General features: G+C 42.9%; 3 protein-coding genes across 3 annotated transcripts in view; 1 reads left to right on the top strand and 2 right to left on the bottom strand.

Moving 5' to 3' along the window:
• Nucleotides 1–14,873, bottom strand: part of slc1a7b (solute carrier family 1 member 7b) — a 52,093-nt gene that overhangs the window by 17,644 nt on the left and 19,576 nt on the right. Inside the window, exon 3 of the mRNA XM_006790511.2 lies at nucleotides 5,617–5,832. Within this exon, the coding sequence (XP_006790574.1) occupies nucleotides 5,617–5,832 (216 nt within the window). The remainder of the gene's footprint in view (nucleotides 1–5,616; nucleotides 5,833–14,873) is intronic.
• Nucleotides 6,493–10,667, bottom strand: LOC148096023 (uncharacterized). Its single transcript, XM_087835730.1, has 2 exons — nucleotides 8,784–10,667; nucleotides 6,493–6,597 (listed from the first exon to the last, which is right to left on the bottom strand). Exons 1-2 carry the CDS (start codon nucleotides 10,665–10,667, stop codon nucleotides 6,493–6,495), a joined length of 1,989 nt encoding a protein of 662 aa, XP_087691856.1.
• On the top strand, nucleotides 12,151–13,862 carry LOC148096024 (homeodomain-interacting protein kinase 3-like). Its single transcript, XM_087836459.1, has one exon. It carries the CDS (start codon nucleotides 12,230–12,232, stop codon nucleotides 13,361–13,363), a length of 1,134 nt encoding a protein of 377 aa, XP_087692585.1. The 5' UTR covers nucleotides 12,151–12,229; the 3' UTR covers nucleotides 13,364–13,862.

A 14,873-nucleotide genomic window follows, 5' to 3' on the forward strand; every position in this document is an offset into this window, starting at 1 on the left:
GTTTTCTCAGGCTGCGTGCCTGTCTTGCAATTTCAGCAGTCTTTTTCGTTAAATGTTCATTTAAATACACACCAGTCCCTTTAAGCTTCTTACCCTGTTTCAGTAACTCAATCTTTGTTTTGCGACTCACAAACCGAAGAATAATTGATGGCTTTGTTTTACTGTCTTTCCTGGGGAGCGTGTGGCATGCTGCAATATGATGGCTCTGAATACTTACATTCTTCGTTTGAAGGAATTTTATCACTTGCTGTTCAAGCGTTTGCAGCTCCTCTACCGGGGCATCTTCACCATCTTTACCTCCCCCAGCTGTTACTCCGGCGTAGGTTCGGTGTTGCGTCTCCAGTCCACTTATGACTAAATCATCCATTCTTGTGTATTGTTCAAGGTCCTCGATTCGCCGTTCCAAGTCGTCTATTTTCTTGTCCTTGTCCTTTATGAGGTTTTTTAGTTGTTTTATTTCATCCATTAGGTCATGTAGCATACCTTGTTGTTTAGCCACTTTGCTCAGTTCATCAGACATGAAATTAAGCGATTTCTTAATCTCCTCCAACTCCTCTTCAACTCCTGGGTTTGCTCTTTTAGGCGGCATTTTGAAAATGATGAGATTTGTATTTCCTTGTGATGGCCCGTTGAAGTCACTGTTGATTAACTTGTTGGTTGAGCCTTGGCCTAGTGGTTGCTGCAGGAGCCTGGGCCTAGTGGCTGCTGGAGGATCCTGGGCCTAGTGGCTGCTGGAAGAGCCTGGGCCTAGTGGCTGCTGGAAGGGCCTGGGCCTAGTGGCTGCTGGAAGAGCCTTGGCCTGGTGGCTGCTGGAGGATCCTGGGCCTGGTGGCTGCTGCAGGAGCCTGGGCCTGGTGGCTGCTGGAAGAGCCTGGGCCTGGTGGCTGCTGGAGGATCCTGGGCCTGGTGGAGCAGGAGGGTCCTGGGCCTGGTGGCTGCTGGAGGGTCCTGGGCCTGGTGGCTGCTGGAGGATCCTGGGCCTGGTGGAGCAGGAGGGTCCTGGGCCTGGTGGCTGCTGGAGGGTCCTGGGCCTGGTGGAGCAGGAGGGTCCTGGGCCTGGTGGCTGCTGGAGGGTCCTGGGCCTGGTGGAGCAGGAGGGTCCTGGGCCTGGTGGCTGCTGGAGGGTCCTGGGCCTGGTGGCTGCTGGAGGGTCCTGGGCCTGGTGGCTGCTGGAGGATCCTGGGCCTGGTGGAGCAGGAGGGTCCTGGGCCTGGTGGCTGCTGGAGGATCCTGGGCCTGGTGGCTGCTGCAGGAGCCTGGGCCTGGTGGCTGCTGCAGGAGCCTGGGCCTGGTGGCTGCTGGAAGAGCCTGGGCCTGGTGGCTGCTGGAAGAGCCTTGGCCTAGTGGCTTATTTTTCAGTTTTGGTGCAACAAGCTACCAATTGTCTGGTGTTAGTTTCTTTTTCCGTAGATATGTGTGCTTCCTTCTTGTGTCGTTTGTTGTCTTCAGTTTTGTCAAAAAAAAATTTTTTTTTGTCTTCAGTTTTGTCAAATTAGTAGAATACCTTGTCTTGGGCTGCTACTCCCTTCCAGCTCCTTGAATTTCATGTTTCTATGAACGTAATTAAATCATGAAGGATCTGTACGAAATTCAACAACTTAATTTGTTCTTGTTGAGATGACATGATACAATCTAGTGAGAGTGGTTAGTTGCTGAACTCGTGAAATTCACAAGATCGCACAAGATTTCAAACTGCAGAAAAATCACTGGAGTTATAAGAGGCAGACAACTACACACAAACCACATGCATGCTATTGCTATTTATTGTGGATTAACCTGTCAAGGACAAAAACAAAAAAAGTCTGCATCAAATAAATCATAGCTTTCCTGCATTTCCTAGATTGTTGGCATGGTGGTTAGTGCTGTTGCTTCACAGTAAGAAGATCTTGGGTTCAAATCCATATTCTGGCTAGTTTGCAGTGGTTTCTCTCTGGGTATTCTGGTTTCCTCCCACAGTTAAAAGTCATGCATGCAGTTATTAGAGTTAGGGTTAACTGGTGATTCTAAATTACCTGTGAATGTGAGTGCAAATGGTTGTTTTTTTTTCTATGTGATAGACTGGTGAGCTGTCCAGGGTGTACCCTGCCTCGTAACCTATCACTTCAGGGTTATTTCCCAGCCCCCCTGCAACCAGGATAAAGATAGAAGGATGGTAGTTGTTGTAGACCCATTCAATTTTTATGGTAACCAGGATCTAGACTTTTTTGAGCATTGTGTAATATGAAGACAACATATAGTATTTAAGTGACCAAGTAGTATTGGGGTAAAAGTTATTGAATAGTGTTGAAATAAAATGACAAATTTGTGAAGGATTAAAATATTCCAAGAGCTCAACTTACTTCATCTGAACATGTTTCAATTGTGTTTTATGAACACAAAATGCACAGGTTTATTGAATATGAAAAAGTTGTGTTGATTTAACTCTGTTGTTTAAGTTTCTGCCAAAGCAAAACATTTGTGTGCAATGTCCACAACGGAATCAAGTAAATCCAACATGGCCTTTTTTTCAGTGTAGCACTGTTTCTGTGTGGAGTTTGCGTGTTCTCCCCGTGCTTGCGTGGGTTCTCTCTGTGTCATGGTCTGTGAGAGCAGTATCCAGGGAGTATTTGGGTTGCCTTGGTGACCATGCCCTCGGGTCAGGCACCAGCATTGCACCTGTATTCCATCCCAGGCAATTGCAGGAGGACTATTTCACCCAGCGCGGACAGCTCCTCCATGCCAGTCTGTTAGTCACTCTTGGTGGTAACTTGGCTCTCCTAAGCTCTGAGTTTATTCAAGTATTCTTTGACCCGTGTTAATATTACACACTTGTGCCCAGGTCGCCATCCGGCAGTTGAAGACATTCACTGCTTGTCGTCCTGCCTGTTCTGTGTGGGAGAGAACTCTCCCTCCTAGGATTTTTCCCATGGACACCCTCCCCCAACTCTGATTCTTCCCACAGTCCCAATCACAGCTTCCCAGGGCATTTCAGTTCCCGATTTCCTCGGCTTGAGTTATATTCTTGTTTCCTTGGTGGTTCCTGATCATTTATGTTAAAGAAATAAATCTGTACATAGTTCCCGCGAATTTCATATTGAGTTTGCTTTTCGGTCCCATCTTTGCATGTGAACCTTAGTTCTTGACACTCTGGGTACTCTGGTTTCCTCCCACAGTCCAAAGACAGGTAGTTAGTGGGGTCAGATTAATTGGTGATTCTAAATTTGCACTCACATAAGTGTGAATGTGAGTGCAAATGGTTGACTGTCTTTCTGTGTTAGCCCTGGGATAGACTTGGCGACCTGTCCAGGGTGTACCCTGCCTTTTGCCCTATAATATCTGGGATAGCCTCCAGCCCCCCCACAAACCTAATAAAGATAAGAGGATGGATGGAGTGACAACTATGTAAAAGTTTTTATAAATCCATTAATTCTTTAGTTATGCAAACTCTAGACTTTGTTGAACACTCCAAAAAATGATTTTAAAATAATCACGGGAAGGATTCCCACATTAATAAATGGCTTTCTGTTAGCATTAAGTATTTTTGTGGGACTAATGTAATATGCATGGGTTGGATCAACTTAAATAAATTATGTTGGATTCAACTACAGTAAATAATTTGATTCATCATTAATTAAATTACGTTGGTCCAACTCAAGTACATTAAGTTGGAATAACAGAATTGCTTTTTAATCATGTGGAAGTTCATTCAAAGAATTTTTTTTTAGTTTATAAAGGAAAGCTTGACTTTAGCTTCCAATGATACATGAGACTTTAGAGAGTTCCTTTTCTGAAATCTAATATGATTGAAAAGACAATAATATAAAAAAAATCATTTGGGGAGGTGGAAATGTAATATTGGATTGGTTAGACTACGTACATGTGAGTTTTGTTTTGTCAAAAATTCCAGGCTTTGGACAACTTGACATAAAGCAAATATCTAGAATAGAACAGAATAGGATACAGTAGTTTTAATGTCTACAATAGATTTCAATATAGTTTACACAAAAGCACTAAGGACTATAGTATTGTATTTGAATGTCAAACTGTGGAACTGCAGACTTCAACTCCAAAAAGTCAAACACATGCCGCACTTCCAATAGTTAGTTTTTACTGACAGAGTTTTTAAGGTCACTGCTCTGATTACTGGCTTCAGACTCACCATCCAAATAAACAGCCTGAAATCAGATGCTTGGATTAGAAAACCAAACAGATACAGAGACGCGCCAGGTGACAGTTAATAGTCCTGTTTACAGATACTGCTTATGAGAAACCATCTTCTATTAAAGAAGATTAAATGGTTTTTAGTCAACAATGAAGTCATCCCAGAATACGGGAACTGAATAGTTTAAGACAACCAATATATTTAATCCTCTCTCGGGATTTGTTACAAATCCGAACAGCCTGAAAAACTAGGGTGCGGTCAGGATTGAGTCTGCTCTACAAACACACCATCACCTACTTACCCTTAGTTTAGGGTCACTTTAAAATCTGCACGTTTTGAAAGAAAAGCACATTTCCTATTTCTTTATTTATGATGTAAAACAATGACAAGTAAAATAAATACTTTGTGATTCTTAATGGATTATCTATGTAGGTGTACAGAGCCCCATTTTCAGCAGCCACCGTTCCACGGCACATTATGTTACCTAATGCAAGTCATGTTAAAAGGTGATCTCGGTAAAAGCCATTTCCCAATTATGTTATAAAATCTGTTCTGCTGATTAAAGAAGCAATTTTGCTAGCTGAGAGGAGCATTAACCGACCCATTGCGGATTAAATTATTAGCTCAAAGTAATCACCAAGAAATAACATACTTTTGAAACTTGTCAGGTTATTTTATTTATAAAAAAAAAAAACTATTTTCCTGTTTTTAGGGTGTGTGTCATCATGCCAAAACACTGCTGTTGAGACAGATGGTGAAGTTTGAACTACAGCAATGGAACTTTTGATTATTTTGGCAGGTGTTTACATGTTTGTGAGAAAGCTTCAAAGAAAAGACCTGGAGTACCTATCCTCCACTATCTTGCCAGTATTTTTGAGTCTGGTATTCATGCTAAAAGTTGAGATTTCTCTGCCTGTGTTGACTCTTTGTTTACATGAATGACGTAAAGACCACAGAACAAACCTCATTCTTAAATCACTGGTTAAACTGAACAGAAATTCACTAGCTGGGCCAATGTCACCGTTTTAGTAGGTAAAAGTGAATGCTTTGACATGAACTGAGCAGCAGTTGGGGGAAGGCCTCAAAGGGGACTGGCGACGGCTCCCAGGCCTGGCAGATCCCCATGTACTGAATAGGAGTGAGGAAGTTAAAGAATTGAGTACAAGGAAGGAGGGTGGGGCACGTAAACGAGAATGAACAGCTTGCAGAACTGGGGGAACCTATATAGATGACATCCAGAACGAGCGTGTTTGGTGGCCTGGTCCTGCTCCTGAAATTCCAATATATAATCTCCAATCCATGAGATGGCCAACATACCTTTGTTGGCCATCTCACACAGCACATGCTAAATTCAGCGCCTGTAGCAGTATGTGCTTTGTTTCTACTGCTATCAAATGAGTCAAAGTCACATTTGTGTTTAATTCTTGGCTTGGAGGTAATTCTTCAGAAAACTTAGACAAATGTTCTAATCTCACCGGATCAGGTCCAGGAGTGCATCTGCAGAACTCATGATGGGTTTGCCGCTGTCCTCAGAGTCCTCTTTTTGGGCTGCACCTCCTGGGTGGATGATGGAGACCATGATGATCCCCACAATCACAGCCACAAAGGTGGTCCACAGGTAATACGATACTGTGATCAGACCGAGGCGACTGGAACATTTTGCATCGAGAGCTGCCAGTCCTGACATCAAACTGAAAGAAAAAACAAGAAGTTTGGACTGAATGCATTTTAACCTTTCCACCTCTGAGTTACCTGGATCTGTATACCCGTTTCTAACACTGATTAAATATTCCAGCAATCAAAATTTTAATGGTGTGCAACATAACTTGCTCTTTCTTGCCACAAATAGCATATGTACATAGAACAAAAATGTTCTGGGAGGGTCCTGGATGATCGATGGTTCATTCATGGGTTTGAATTCACCATCTGACCGTGAATTTCTGTGTGGAGTTAGCATGTCTGTGTGGGTTCTCTCCAGGTACTCTCCAGCTTCCTACAGCCCAGTCATTCAGTTAATGGGGTCAAGTTAATTGGGGATTCTAATTTGCCCATAGATGTGACTGTGAGTGTGAATGTGGTCTGTGTCACTGTTTTAGCCCTTTGACAGACAGCGTGTGCCCTGCCCCTATGGTAGCTGGGTTCCATTCCCCCTGTGACCCTGAATTGGATAAGTGCAACAATTGGATGGATGGATGGATGGATGGATGGACCGATTGGTGAATTCAAAATAATACTCTGGTGTGGCTTAGAGGTTATCAGATTGTGGCGCTGCTCAGGTGTTACTGAAGCCCAGGTTGCTTTGATTGCAACATTCAGTTTGTCTGTACTTTGTTGGGCTGGGTATTTTTTTATTATCTTGTTGGCAATAAACCACTGCTTGGCCAATCAAGCACAGCAATAACATCATCAGTAAAGAATTTGGTAGTAGTTTTGGTGCTGTGGACAGGTCCTAAGTCCTGTGGAAAAGAAAATCAGCTGCTCCATAAATCTTCTCAGCAAATGGAAGCACAAAGTGCTCAAAAGTCTTCTTTTAAATATCTGAATTTACTTTGGACTTAACAAAATATAACTTTTCATGACAATCCTCTCAAGGCTGCAGTTATCCCTGTTGCTTGTGCACCTTTTCCTACCACACTTTTCCCTTCTACTAAGCTTTCTATTAATATACTTTCATATTGCATTCTGTGAACAGACAGACTTTTCAGATATTTCCTTCTGAACTAGGAGTACACAAGGTATTTATATTCCGAATATAAATTTATTCAAACTCCAAAGTTTTAGCAGCTGCACAAATTTTGTGTTTCATAAATGTTGCCAATTTAGTTTTTAATTTATATTATTCTGTTACATTCCTAAGAGTGAATAACAATAAAAAGCACTTCAGAAGTTTGAAAGCTATTATTGGTAAATACATCAAAATTAAGCTTTGGCAGTGGTGCCACTTTGAATATTTTTCTGTGACATTTTTTCCACATTACATGCGAGTACATTTTGACCTAGTAACAACACGCAACACACAAATAAAGGTATTTGGACAGCAAACAGCAAATGACACATAGGAGAAGAGCATCAGGTGGTTAGATGGCTAATTAAAACACTGGACTCAAATGCAGGAAGCTGTGGTTTGTTTCCCAGTTTCATTTCCCTTTAAAACAACGACGGAAGCTCCAAAAGCTACTGATATGGACGGCGATCATTTAGACATATCCTACATACTGAATGTTCAAAGTAAATTCCTCAAAGTAAAAATGTTAGTTTCACTTGTGAAAGCAAACAAAAGAGAAATGCAATGAGACAAATAATTAAAGAACCATCATCAAAACCAAAGATTAAACTACATACAAATTCTCAAAACAAGATTAATGAAGAAACGTTTTGTATTTCTCAGCAAATAAGAAAATAAATGGATGCTTTTAAAATGTATTTTTTCCATGCAAAATCTTATTCAGTGAGCTAGTTTTATGTTGAATAATATCAAATTCAAATTCAAATTCAAATTTTTATTTGTCACATACACAGTCATACACAGTATGATATGTAGTGAAATGCTTGGACAACTGCTCGTGACCTAAAGAAAAAGAAAAGGCTATGAATAAGATAGGAAATAAATAAATAAATATGAAAATAAAAAAGGGTAAATTTAACCAGGAAGGAATAAAATAAAATATAAAAAAATTAAGTTAAGAATGAGATAACTGTACAACACAAAAAGAATGAAGGGTAAATTTAACTGGGAAAGAATAAGATAAAATATATAAATTAAAGTTGAAAATAAGATAACTGTACAACAAAATACAAAGTATAGACATTTATAAGAATGTAAGAGAAATATAAATATATATACACACAATAACAGCAGCTGCAATCCACATTATACAGTGTCTTGTGCAGTGCAAATATGCTTAAAGTGATGAAGTGTAAACAAATGTCCAGAATGTCCAGTGTGTGTGTAAGAACTATATGTGTGGGTCAGTACTGTGTGGTGGTGTGATTGAGAGACCGTATCGCCTGCGGGAAGAAGCTCCTCCTCAGTCTCTCTGTGTTGGTCTTCAGGGAGCGGAATCTCTTTCCTGACCTCAACAGAGAGAACAGTCCGTTGTTGGGATGGCTGAGGTCCTTCACGATCTTCCTGGCCTTGGTCCAGCACCGCCTGCTGTAGATTGAGTGCAGGTCAGGGAGCTCGGAGCGGATGGTGCGCTCAGCTGAACGCACAACCCTCTGTAGAGCTCGTCTGTCCTGCATGGTGCTGTTCCCGAACCAGGTTAAGATGTTTCCCGTCAGGATGCTCTCTATGGTGCAGGAGTAAAAGTTCCTGAGCACCTTGGGGGGCAGTCGGAAGTCTCTCAAGCGTCTGAGGTGGTAGAGACGCTGACAGGCCTTTTTCACCACGGTGTTGATGTGACAGGACCATGACAGGTCCTGCGTGATGTGAACTCCGAGGTATTTGAAGCTGTCCACTCTCTCCACTGGGCACTCGTTGATGACGGGTCTGGTAGTTCCTCTCCTGCTTAGTGCTGAAGTCCACTATCAACTCCTTTGTCTTACTGACGTTTAGAAGGAGGTTGTTCCTCTGGCACCAGTTCTCCAGATTCCTAATCTCCTTCAGGTAGGGCGTCTCGTTGTTGTCAGAGATCAGGCCCACAACGACGGTGTCGTCAGCAAACTTGATGATGGTGGTGGAGCTGGTAGTGGCCACACAGTCATATGTGTACAAGGAGTACAGCAGGGGGCTCAGAACACACCCCTGGGGGGCTCCAGTGCTGAGAATGGTGGAGGCTGAGACATGTCCGCCCATCCTTACTGCCTGTGGTCTGCCAGTTAGGAAGTTGGAGATCCACTGACACATAGATGAGCTGAGTCCCAGATGCTCCAGCTTGGTGGTGAGTGTGGAGGGAATTATGGTATTAAATGCAGAGCTGTAGTCTATGAAGAGCATTTTAACATAATTCCCCCTTCTAGTGTCCAAGTGAGTAAGTGATGTGTGGAGGAGATGAGAGATGGCATCGTCTGTGGAACGATTTGGACGGTAAGCGAACTGTAGTGGGTCCAGTGTGTCTGGTAGTGAAGAAATGATGAAGTCTCTGACCAGGCGTTCAAAGCACTTCATCACTACTGAGGTGAGGGCTACAGGGCGATAGTCATTGAGAGAAGCAGGGTGGGGTTTCTTTGGGACAGGAACAATGATGGACTCTTTGAAGCATGTGGGGATCACCGACTGAGATAAAGAGATGTTGAATATCTCAGTGAACACAGGAGCTAGCTGGTATGCGCAGGCTCTGAGGATACGACCTGGGATGCCGTCTGGTCCTGCTGCTTTCCTGGTGTTCACTCTCTTGAAGGCTCTCCTTACTTCATGCTCGGAGATGACGAGCACGTTTCCGGTGCTGGCAGTATCTTCCTGTCTGCAGCCGTTAGCGCCGCTAGCACTAGCATCGTTGGAGTCCTTAGCTGCAGCCTCGAAGCGAGCATAGAAAGTGTTCAGCTCATCTGCCAGAGTCACGGCCGTGTTCGTCATACCGGTTGTTGGTGCTTTATAATCCGTTATTGTCCTTAGTCCCCGCCACAGGCTCCTAGAGTCACTCTGTTGGAGTTGTGACTCTAGTTTCCTCCCGTAGCGCTGCTTCGCCTCTTTCACCGCCTTCCGCACGTTATATGACGCGGCTTTGTACAGGTCCATGTCCCCCGTCGTGAGTCCCGTGTTGTAGGCAGCTGTGCGGGATCTCAGAGCGTCGCGGATGGTTTTATCCACCCACGGCTTCTGGTTGGGAAACGTTGTGATAGTCTTTGTCTCCACGGTATCATCCGCTAGTTTCCCGATGAATCCCACAACCGCTTCCGTAAACACGTTGACATCATCGTCGGAGCTGTTTCTGAACATGTCCCAGTCTGCGTCGTCGAGTGCGTCCTGTAACGCGGCCACCGATTGATCCGTCCAGCGCGCGACCTTCCTCTGAACCGGAACTTCCCGTTTCAGCCTTTGTTTGTATTTTGGCATGAGGAAGATGGCGGCGTGATCGGATTTGCCAAACGGAGGGCGGGATTGTGCCTTGTAGCCGTCCTTGACCGTAGTGTAGCAGTGGTCCAGTGTCCTTTCACCTCTGGTGGGGCAGGTGATATGTTGATAAAAGTTCGGCGCTGCGCGTTTGAGGTTGGCACTATTAAAGTCCCCCGTTACAATAAGCGCAGCGTCCCGGTGTTGTGTCTGGTGCTGTGTGAGTGCCTCATGCAGCTCGCATAAGGCGGTGACCGTGTCCGCTTGTGGTGGAATATAAACGGCACTTATAATGACCGATGTAAACTCTCGAGGTAGATAAAAAGGACGACACATGATGGACAGTAGTTCCAGATTTGGTGTGCAGGAGCGTGTGAGAGGAACAACGTTCGCACTGTTGCACCAATTGTTGTTCACCATTAAACACACGCCGCCTCCCCTTGACTTCCCCGAGTCCCGTGTCCTGTCCATGCGGTGAACCGAGAGAACTCGGCCGGCTGGATGGCGTGGTCCGGCACCGCTGGGTTCAGCCATGTCTCGGTGAAGCAGAGGAGATTGCAGTCCCGAATGTCTCTCTGGAACTTTATCCTGGCCCTGAGGTCATCAAGCTTGTTCTCCAGTGACTGGACGTTGGCGAGCAGGATGCTAGGCAGAGGTGTGCGGTGTGCACGAGCTCTCAGCCTGTTCCTGACGCCGGCTCGTTTCCCTCGAGGCCGCTTCGCGTCGCGTCCTTTGTTCCCCCTCAAGATCTCACTCGGCCAGCTCGGATCCGGAGTTAAAAACTTCGAATTGTGAGTACATCGTATACCAATAGAAACAAGAGTGTCACTGTCATACCTAATGTACCCAATGGTGATGATTTTGCCGATTTAGAAACGCTGAAAACTAACTTAAAGAACAAAAACAAAGAAAAGGTGGTCGGAGCAGTCGTGACGGCAGCCGACCTCACCGGCGCCATCTTAAAAAAAAAAAATAATAAACAGCATTTCCTTACATGGGATGTTTGTTAGTAATTTTACTGGTATATAAACAGATTCATGAGAAAAGCTCCAATAGAGATAAGTTTAGATAAGATGGAGCAGATGAAGCAAACTGTAAAGACGTGCAGGCAGCACACTGACACTTTAAAAAAGGAGAATTTTTATGGACATGACTCTAAAGAGGGCTTTTCTATGGAGAGAAACAAAGTTTTCACTCTCAGTGGATAAAATAATGTACTTTTTTTCAAAACCACAGGCTTACCTCTGTGTTATGATAGTAAGAGGGGCCCACTTCCAACACATAATTTTTCAACATGAAGGTTACTGGTGTGAAAGAGTGTACTTTAACCCAAACCACAATGACTTTCTAAACCATAGGTGTCAAACTCTGGCCCGCGGGCCAAATTTGTCCCGCAGCCTAATTACATTTGGCCCGCGAAGCCATACCAAATTACTATTAGAGCTGGCCTACTGGTATTATACAGCTAATATATATATTGTTTAGTATTAAGCTTTGCTTGTTCCATATTCAGTTTTCCAACAAAACTTATTTGAGTCCATAAGAAAAGATTCATTCTTATATCTGGAGGAAGATTTTTTTTTTTCAATAAATATTAATGTTAGCCCGCGACTTTGTTCCAGTTTTGAATTTTGGCCCACTGTGTATTTGAGTTTGACACCCCTGCCATAAGTCATTGTTGATTTTGTCTTCACTCTCCATCCCCTGCCAAGCTGCACCTGTGATTCTGCGGCTGCTCGCTGATGAGCTGACAGATAAGATCTTTTCTTATCCTCTGCATCCTTACCCTATCACCTCTGCCTCCCACAGGGCGCCAGCCTGCCCTGTTGAAACACTATTTTTTTTTCAATGTTTCAACTGAAAAAATAGAATGCCATTGATCAAAAATAGAATGCCTTTGATCCAAAGTAGAATGCCTTTCATCCCTTGTGATGTCATCATCTTGCTGAGAGAAAAAACCCTTAAGTAGGAGCTTTGCTCTGTTAAACTTTGCTGCTCAACAGACCTTGACCTGACAGTAAGCAAACCCTTTTGGAGAGTTTTGAGAGAATTTCGCGTTACTTAGCAATTCACTGACCAAGCCGACACATTTCACCATGTCAGCTAACCCATCCTTCAGCTCAAATGAGCTTGGAATAGTTAAAGAGAGCATTTTGGGAAACCACTACAAGGTAGAGGGTTTCCTTGGAGAAGGGGGCTTTGGTATTGTAGCCAAATGTCGTGATACCATGACCAACCGAGCTGTGGCTATTAAAGTCAACAAGAGCGACCTTGATATTCTGCAACAGGCAAAACTGGAAATTTTCATCCTGGAGCAGCTGAGAAGGTTGGATCCAGATGCCGCCAACATTGTTAAATGGAACGGCTTTTTCCACGACGGAGAGCGGGTTTGCTTAAAATTCGAACTCCTTGATCAATGCCTGTGGGACTATATAGGGGACCGGAAAAACCAGGGTCTCCCCATAAGTGAAGTCAGGCCAATTTTAGGTCAGCTCACAAATGCTCTGTCCCACTTGGGTTCGTTGGGAATAGTGCACGCTGACCTCAAACCTGGAAACATCATGGTTGTAAATCGCTATGAGTCTCAAGTCAAAGTCAGACTTATAGACTTTGGCCTCGCATGTCCTGCGTCTGCAGTGATGCCTGGTGAACGTGTGGGGACAGTTGGTTATAGTGCACCTGAGGTTATGCTTGGCCTTCCTTATAACGAAGCATGTGACATGTGGTCTCTGGGGCTGGTGGCTGTTGAGCTTGTTACAGGGGTGCCACTCTACCCTGGAAAAAAATATTATGATGTTTTGAAATTCATCATAGAGACTCAGGGTCAGCCACCAGATCATGTTCTCGATCCTGGCGTGTACACTGAAGACTATTTCACAAAAGACAACTACAACTATAACCAACAACGCTGGACATTTAAGACTGCCCAACAATTTAAATACGAGACAGGATATGAATCTTTGGAGACAAGATACATAAAACTTAAACGTCTGGATGACCTCGAACAAATAATGATGTTTAGACGAGGACCAGAAGATGGCCAACACTTATTTGTCAGCCTAATTAAAGAGATGTTGGCCTTGGATGCACACCAGCGGATAACACCCTCTCAGGTTCTACGGCATCCCTTTTTCAACCCTGGCCTCTCCAACAGGTTCCCAAGTATCAACATTGAAGAACCATACAGAGTCAATCTCCAGCATGGCATCTTCCACCCTGGACAAAAGTGATAAAAACACAAACTGGGGTTGGAAAAGGATATTAACAGCAAATTACACTGGAAATATTAATTAAGCTGCTCCAATAATTATCACTTTGGCTTTTTTTTTTTTAATTTTCACTCCCCCCACCCCAACCAGTCGCGGCAGATGACTGTCCCTTCCTGAGCCTGGTTCTGTCGAAGGTTTCTTCCTTTTTAAAGGGAGTTTTTCCTTCCCACTGTCGCTAAATGCTTGCTCATAGGGAATCTTCTGATTGCTGGGGTGGCCAAAACTCTAGGGGAACTAGCAATTCTTGTGAAAATTTAAAAAAAAAAAAAAGCCTACCAATATTCAAAGCAGAGCAGCGGACACCTTACCATCACATCAGTCCTTTAATCTGACCTAAAACACCATGTTTACAGAAATAAATTCCATACAAATTGGAAATAAATTGTTGTTTTTGATTGTTTATAAATATATAGTGCTACCCTTCAGCCTCCTAGTAGACATACCTGTGTTATAAATGTGAAACTCCTCCGATTTTGAGAAAAGTTGACCTCTGACCTTGAAGTCAAGGTCACTGAAATTTAAGCTTCACAGAGATTTTCAGTAGATGCAACCATGGTATTGATTTGAAAAATCTACACAATCACAAACTTAGATGTCCACAGCGCCTCGCCATATACCAAAGATTAAGAGGTGTTTTTTTCTAGGTTTTTATAAAGATTACAAAACACAAATAACAAAAATGCCAACGCTATTGTCATTTTTGACAACGCTATTTTGATGTTGTCTAATGTAGTGCAAAAAAACAAAACAAACCCAAAATTTTATAAATAAAGTAAATAAGGTATATACTACATAGTATACAAAATTTTAGTGGTCCACAATGGGGTCAATGAACAGAATGAAGGAAGTAAGTCTTTTATATGACAATGGTGTGAAAAAGCGTTTTCCTATTTATTTGTATGTTTGTCACACTTAAACATTTCAGATCATCAAACATTTTTTTCTTTTTTATGTAAAAAGAAAAATCCTTTAATTGTCCAGTTTTCTTGATGTTATGATGCTTCTACCACTGGTTTGTCATTAATAAATCAGACTTTGGCTGCTGCAGCAGAAAAAGACAAAGAGAAAATGTAATCACACAAATCAGAGGTGCAGATTTACACTTTACCTGAAACAGAGCAAAAGTGCTTTTTAAATAGGTTAATGAATATTAAGTAATATAGGCTAGATGTCTGGACATTACTAGTTTAATTTGGGCCTTCTGGACCATTAGTCCTCTGGCTTATTGCCAGTTACCAGCCAAATAGCTTGTGTATTTTATTATCTTAGTGTGTTAAAGATTCTAATTCTTATTCTGGTCAAACTGTGCTTCATTATTTGTCTACAGCACAGCTACAGTTCCAGGTGACTTCAAGTCAAAAGGATACTACATGTCAATGGCCAGCAGCCTGTATTCAGTTTGAATATTGCTGTAAATGTACATGGATCTGTTTCTATTGGGTTGTGAATTTGGTCTCACTGTTCTCATAAG

This window comes from Neolamprologus brichardi, chromosome 23 (assembly GCF_056152115.1).
Source record: "Neolamprologus brichardi isolate AB-2024 chromosome 23, ASM5615211v1, whole genome shotgun sequence".
NCBI lineage: Eukaryota > Metazoa > Chordata > Actinopteri > Cichliformes > Cichlidae > Neolamprologus > Neolamprologus brichardi.

Excerpts from the sequence above, each read along its gene's own strand:
- LOC148096023 (XM_087835730.1), bottom strand. The coding sequence starts at position 10,667 with ATGGCTGAACCCAGCGGTGCCGGACCACGCCATCCAGCCGGCCGAGTT. Across the intron at positions 6,598-8,783 it reads TTGCTGACGACACCGTCGTT|GACTTAGGACCTGTCCACAG; the intron begins GTGGGCCTGATC and ends TCTTTTCCACAG.
- LOC148096024 (XM_087836459.1), top strand. The coding sequence starts at position 12,230 with ATGTCAGCTAACCCATCCTTCAGCTCAAATGAGCTTGGAATAGTTAAA.